At 42.6% G+C, this 7,500-nt stretch overlaps 1 protein-coding gene across 1 annotated transcript in view; it reads right to left on the minus strand.

Annotated features, from left to right (window-relative positions):
* The window catches only part of LOC139534763 (FRAS1-related extracellular matrix protein 2-like), a 77,537-nt gene that overhangs the window by 56,267 nt on the left and 13,770 nt on the right, over window positions 1-7,500 (minus strand). The window contains exons 10-12 of the mRNA XM_071334189.1: window positions 3,363-3,423; window positions 3,235-3,329; window positions 2,955-3,044 (exon numbers count right to left, since the gene is read on the minus strand). Coding sequence (XP_071190290.1) covers window positions 2,955-3,044; window positions 3,235-3,329; window positions 3,363-3,423 — 246 coding nt within the window. The remainder of the gene's footprint in view (window positions 1-2,954; window positions 3,045-3,234; window positions 3,330-3,362; window positions 3,424-7,500) is intronic.

The raw sequence follows: 7,500 nt of genomic DNA on the forward strand, positions 1-7,500 counted from the left end.
CTGTTATAGCAGCAATGTTCCAACATCTAGTGGAAAGCCTTCCCAGAAGAGTGGAGGCTGTTATAGCAGCAATGTTCCAACATCTAGTGGAAAGCCTTCCCAGAAGAGTGGAGGCTGTTATAGCAGCAATGTTCCAACATCTAGTGGAAAGCCTTCCCAGAAGAGTGGAGGCTGTTATAGCAGCAATGTTCCAACATCTAGTGGAAAGCCTTCCCAGAAGAGTGGAGGCTGTTACAGCAGCAAAGAGGGGACCAACTCCATATTAATGACCATTTTTTGGAATGAGATACTCGGACGAGCAGCTGTCCACATACTTATGTTCATGTAGTGTACACGCTAGAATGCGCCAATAAGATCTTGCTAGCTCGTTCTTGGCTCCGCCCACCTCCTTGCTTGTTCTGCCCACTATGATTCATTTTCTCCTATTAGAAACTACAGGCTGTGGTCTATCTTGGGTTAATTTAAAACATCTTTGATAATAGTAGAGGACACCATGCATTAGAACCAAAATGGCCGTTGATTCAGTCTATTGACTTGCCTAGTTAAATAAAGGAACGTACCTCTCTCTTTGTCTAACTAAAGTCAGTCTCAAAGCGTGAGATGGCTGAGAACTTCAGATCAACATTACACCAGAGTCCCAACAGCTGTCTAAATAAAGAAATAATTGGTAAATAAACAAAGAGTTGATTGGTCGTTTGCTCTTCTCAATGAGGTGCAAAAGCTGCAAAGAATGCAACATTCTTTTCAAACTGGCCTCATTTTGGGCAACAAACAAGAAGAAAAACCACTAATAGAATCAACTATTAAAGACTACCTGAACCCACACAATTCTCCATTTACATTGAATGAACTACAGGACAAAATACAAACCCTCCAACCCAAAAAGGCCTGTGGTGTTGATGGTATCCTCAATGAAATTATAAAATATACAGACCACTAATTCCATTTGGCTTAAATACTTAAACCCTTTAACATCATCCTCAGCTCTGGTATCTTCCCCAAAATTTGGAACCAAGGACTGATCACCCCAATCTACAAAAGTGGAGACAAATTTGACCCCAATAACTACCATGGGATATGCGTCAACAGCAACCTTGGGAAAATCCTCTGCATTATCATTAACAGCAGACTCGTACATTTCCTCAGTGAAAACAATGTACTGAGCAAATGTCAAATTGTCTTTTTACCAAATTACAGTGTGACAGACCACGTATTCACCCTGCACACCCTAACTGACAAACAAACAAACCAAAACAAAGACAAAGTCTTCTCAAGCTTTGTTGATTTCTAAAAAGCCTTCGACTCAATTTGGCATGAGGGTCTGCTATACAAATTGATGGAAAGTGGTGTTGGGGGTAAAACATACTATAAAATCCATGAACACCAACAAGTGTGCGGATAAAAATGGCAAAAAACACACATTTCTTTCCACAGGGCCGGGGGGTGAGACAGGGATGCAGCGTAAGCCCCACCCTCTTCAACATATACAGTATATCAGTGAATTAGCGAGGGCACTAGAACAGTCTGCAGCACCCGTTCTCACCCTACTAGAATCTGAAGTCAAAGGTCTACTGTTTGCTGATGATCTGGTGCTTCTGTCCCCAACCAAGGAGGGCCTTACAGCAGCACCTAGATCTTCTGCACAGATTCTGTCAGACCTGGGCCCTGACAGACCTGGGCCCTGACAGACCTGGGCCCTGACAGTGGATCTCAGTAAGACCAAAATAACGGTGTTCCAAAAAAGGTCCAGCTGCCAGGACCTCAAATACAAATTCCATCTAGACATCGTTGCCCTAGAGCACACACAAAACTACACATACCTTGGCCTAAACATCAGCGCCACAGGTAACTTCCACAAAGCTGTGAACGATCTGAGAGACAAGGCAAGAAGGGCCTTCTTTGCCATCAAAAGGAACATCGAATTTGACATACCAATTAGGATCTGGCTAAAAATACTTGAATCAGTTATAGAACCCATTGCCCTTTATGGTTGTGAGGTCTGGGGTCCGCTCACCAACCAAGAATTCACAAAATGGGACCAAATTGAGACTCTGCATGCAGAATTCTGCAAAAATATCCTCCGTGTACAACGTAAAACACCAAATAATGCAGAGTATAATTAGGCCGATACCCGCTAATTATCAAAATCCAGAAAAGAGACGTTAAATTCTACAACCACCTAGAAGGAAGCGATTCCCAAACCTTCCATAACAAAGCCAGATGAACCTGGAGAAGAGTCCCCTAAGCAAGCTGGTCCTGGGGCTCTGATCACAAACACAAACACACCCCACAGAGCCCCAGGACAGCAACACAATTAGACCCAACCAAATCATGATTTTTTTGTTGATAAACTCCAATATCTACTGGGTGAAATACCACAGTGTGCCATCACAGCAGCAAGATTTGTGACCTGTTACCACAAGAAAAGGTCAACCGGTGAAGAACAAACACCATTGTAAATACAACCCATATTTATGTTTATTTATTTTCCCTTTGGTAATTTGACTATTTGCACATCATTGCAACACTGTATATAGACATAATATGACATTTGAAATGTCTTTATTATTTTGGAACTTCTGTGAGTGTAATATTTACCGTTCATTTTGTATTATCTATTTCACTTGCTTTGGCAACGTTAACATATGTTTCCCATGTCAATAAAACCCTTAAATTGAAATTGAATTGAGAGGGAGAGGGAGAGGGAGAGGGAGAGGGAGAGGGAGAGGGAGAGGGAGAGGGAGAGGGAGAGGGAGAGAGTAGAGAGAGAGAGAGAGAGTAGAGAGAGACAGAGAGAGAGAGAGTAGAGAGAGAGAGGACAGAGAGGGAGAGAGAGAGTAGAGAGAGAGAGAGAGAGAGAGAGAGAGAGAGAGAGAGAGAGAGAGAGAGAGAGAGAGAGAGAGAGAGAGAGAGAGAGAGAGAGAGAGAGAGAGAGAGAGAGAGAGAGGCCTTACCGTTGTATTGGACGGTGAAGTAGAACACATCACTGGTAGAGTTGACTCGAGCAGAAAGAATATAACAGATCCTTCTCTGGTTGATATCATCTGAGAGAGAGAAAGTGAGGTCTGAATACCATCTGACATTAGACGTTTTCCCACCTTCCCACCAGTTTTGAGTCCATCAAAACGTAATCTCCCAAAATATAACTCCAGACATTAGAGAATGTTGATCATGGATTATAAGCAATACATGAGTCAGATATAGAATCTCCCAGTCCAGTCGTCATGGTCCTACCCTGAGTGAAGGAGTTGACACTGCCGTTCCCCAGGGCTGTGTTGACGATGACCCCCCAGCGCGGTGCCTCTGACACCCAGAAGGTGATGTCCTGCCTGGGCTGGCCTCGCTCCTTGGTCCCCTGGCGCCTCCGGTTCTCTTGGTTCTCCACCCTCAGGACCTTACTGGTGAACAGCAGCCCCAACTGTCCTGTATAGATAGGGTGTAGTCTAGTAACATACTGTCCTGTATAGATAGGGTGTAGTCTAGTAACACACTGTCCTGTATAGATAGGGTGTAGTCTAGTAACACACTGTCCTGTATAGATAGGGTGTAGTCTAGTAACACACTGTCCTGTATAGATAGGGTGTAGTCTAGTAACACACTGTCCTGTATAGATAGGGTGTAGTCTAGTAACACACTGTCCTGTATAGATAGGGTGTAGTCTAGTAACACACTGTCCTGTATAGATAGGGTGTAGTCTAGTAACACACTGTCCTGTATAGATAGGGTGTAGTCTAGTAACACACTGTCCTGTATAGATAGGGTGTAGTCTAGTAACACACTGTCCTGTATAGATAGGGTGTAGTCTAGTAACACACTGTCCTGTATAGATAGGGTGTAGTCTAGTAACACACTGTCCTGTATAGATAGGGTGTAGTCTAGTAACACACTGTCCTGTATAGATAGGGTGTAGTCTAGTAACACACTGTCCTGTATAGATAGGGTGTAGTCTAGTAACACACTGTCCTGTATAGATAGGGTGTAGTCTAGTAACACACTGTCCTGTATAGATAGGGTGTAGTCTAGTAACACACTGTCCTGTATAGATAGGGTGTAGTCTAGTAACACACTGTCCTGTATAGATAGGGTGTAGTCTAGTAACATACTGTCCTGTATAGATAGGGTGTAGTCTAGTAACACACTGTCCTGTATAGATAGGGTGTAGTCTAGTAACACACTGTCCTGTATAGATAGGGTGTAGTCTAGTAACACACTGTCCTGTATAGATAGGGTGTAGTCTAGTAACACACTGTCCTGTATAGATAGGGTGTAGTCTAGTAACACACTGTGCTGTATAGATAGGGTGTAGTCTAGTAACACACTGTCCTGTATAGATAGGGTGTAGTCTAGTAACACACTGTCCTGTATAGATAGGGTGTAGTCTAGTAACACACTGTCCTGTATAGATAGGGTGTAGTCTAGTAACACACTGTCCTGTATAAATAGGGTGTAGTCTAGTAACACACTGTCCTGTATAGATAGGGTGTAGTCTAGTAACACACTGTCCTGTATAGATAGGGTGTAGTCTGGTAACACACTGTCCTGTATAGATAGGGTGTAGTCTAGTAACACACTGTCCTGTATAGATAGGGTGTAGTCTAGCAACACACTGTCCTGTATAGATAGGGTGTAGTCTAGTAACACACTGTCCTGTATAGATAGGGTGTAGTCTAGTAACACACTGTCCTGTATAAATAGGGTGTAGTCTAGTAACACACTGTCCTGTATAGATAGGGTGTAGTCTAGGAACACACTGTCCTGTATAGATAGGGTGTAGTCTAGTAACATACTGTCCTGTATAAATAGGGTGTAGTCTAGTAATACACTGTCCTGTATAGATAGGGTGTAGTCTAGTAACACACTGTCCTGTATAGATAGGGTGTAGTCTAGTAACACACTGTCCTGTATAGATAGGGTGTAGTCTGGTAACACACTGTCCTGTATAGATAGGGTGTAGTCTAGTAACACACTGTCCTGTATAGATAGGGTGTAGTCTAGTAACACACTGTCCTGTATAGATAGGGTGTAGTCTAGTAACACACTGTCCTGTATAGATAGGGTGTAGTCTGGTAACACACTGTCCTGTATAGATAGGGTGTAGTCTAGTAACACACTGTCCTGTATAGATAGGGTGTAGTCTAGCAACACACTGTCCTGTATAGATAGGGTGTAGTCTAGTAACACACTGTCCTGTATAGATAGGGTGTAGTCTAGTAACACACTGTCCTGTATAAATAGGGTGTAGTCTAGTAACACACTGTCCTGTATAGATAGGGTGTAGTCTAGTAACACACTGTCCTGTATAGATAGGGTGTAGTCTAGTAACACACTGTCCTGTATAAATAGGGTGTAGTCTAGTAATACACTGTGCTGTATAGATAGGGTGTAGTCTAGTAACACACTGTCCTGTATAGATAGGGTGTAGTCTAGTAACACACTGTGCTGTATAGATAGGGTGTAGTCTAGTAACACACTGTCCTGTATAGATAGGGTGTAGTCTAGTAACACACTGTCCTGTATAGATAGGGTGTAGTCTAGTAACACACTGTCCTGTATAGATAGGGTGTAGTCTAGTAACACACTGTCCTGTATAGATAGGGTGTAGTCTAGTAACACACTGTCCTGTATAGATAGGGTGTAGTCTAGTAACACACTGTCCTGTATAGATAGGGTGTAGTCTAGTAACACACTGTCCTGTATAGATAGGGTGTAGTCTAGTAACACACTGTCCTGTATAGATAGGGTGTAGTCTAGTAACACACTGTCCTGTATAGATAGGGTGTAGTCTAGTAACACACTGTCCTGTATAAATAGGGTGTAGTCTAGTAACACACTGTCCTGTATAGATAGGGTGTAGTCTAGTAACACACTGTCCTGTATAGATAGGGTGTAGTCTAGTAACACACTGTCCTGTATAGATAGGGTGTAGTCTAGTAACACACTGTCCTGTATAGATAGGGTGTAGTCTAGTAACACACTGTCCTGTATAGATAGGGTGTAGTCTAGTAACACACTGTCCTGTATAGATAGGGTGTAGTCTAGTAACACACTGTCCTGTATAGATAGGGTGTAGTCTAGTAACACACTGTCCTGTATAGATAGGGTGTAGTCTAGTAACACACTGTCCTGTATAGATAGGGTGTAGTCTAGTAACACACTGTCCTGTATAGATAGGGTGTAGTCTAGTAACACACTGTCCTGTATAGATAGGGTGTAGTCTAGTAACACACTGTCCTGTATAGATAGGGTGTAGTCTAGTAACACACTGTCCTGTATAGATAGGGTGTAGTCTAGTAACACACTGTCCTGTATAGATAGGGTGTAGTCTAGTAACACACTGTCCTGTATAGATAGGGTGTAGTCTAGTAACACACTGTCCTGTATAGATAGGGTGTAGTCTAGTAACACACTGTCCTGTATAGATAGGGTGTAGTCTAGTAACACACTGTCCTGTATAGATAGGGTGTAGTCTAGTAACACACTGTCCTGTATAGATAGGGTGTAGTCTAGTAACACACTGTCCTGTATAGATAGGGTGTAGTCTAGTAACACACTGTCCTGTATAGATAGGGTGTAGTCTAGTAACACACTGTCCTGTATAGATAGGGTGTAGTCTAGTAACACACTGTCCTGTATAGATAGGGTGTAGTCTAGTAACACACTGTCCTGTATAGATAGGGTGTAGTCTAGTAACACACTGTCCTGTATAGATAGGGTGTAGTCCTGTATAGATAGGGTGTAGTCTAGTAACACACTGTCCTGTATAGATAGGGTGTAGTCTAGTAACACGCTGTCCTGTATAGATAGGGTGTAGTCTCCAACACACTGTCCTGTATAGATAGGGTGTAGTCTAGTAACACACTGTCCTGTATAGATAGGGTGTAGTCTAGTAACACACTGTCCTGTATAGATAGGGTGTAGTCTAGTAACACACTGTCCTGTATAGATAGGGTGTAGTCTAGTAACACACTGTCCTGTATAGATAGGGTGTAGTCTAGTAACACACTGTCCTGTATAGATAGGGTGTAGTCTCCAACACACTGTCCTGTATAGATAGGGTGTAGTCTAGTAACACACTGTCCTGTATAGATAGGGTGTAGTCTAGTAACACACTGTGCTGTATAGATAGGGTGTAGTCTAGTAACACACTGTCCTGTATAGATAGGGTGTAGTCTAGTAACACACTGTCCTGTATAGATAGGGTGTAGTCTAGTAACACACTGTGCTGTATAGATAGGGTGTAGTCTAGTAACACACTGTCCTGTATAGATAGGGTGTAGTCTAGTAACACACTGTCCTGTATAGATAGGGTGTAGTCTCCAACACACTGTCCTGTATAGATAGGGTGTAGTCTGGTAACACACTGTCCTGTATAGATAGGGTGTAGTCTCCAACACACTGTCCTGTATATATAGGGTGTAGTCTAGTAACACACTGTCCTGTATAGATAGGGTGTAGTCTCCAACACACTGTCCTGTATATATAGGGTGTAGTCTAGTAACA

The sequence above is a fragment of the Salvelinus alpinus genome, chromosome 11 (assembly GCF_045679555.1).
Source record: "Salvelinus alpinus chromosome 11, SLU_Salpinus.1, whole genome shotgun sequence".
Lineage (NCBI taxonomy): Eukaryota > Metazoa > Chordata > Actinopteri > Salmoniformes > Salmonidae > Salvelinus > Salvelinus alpinus.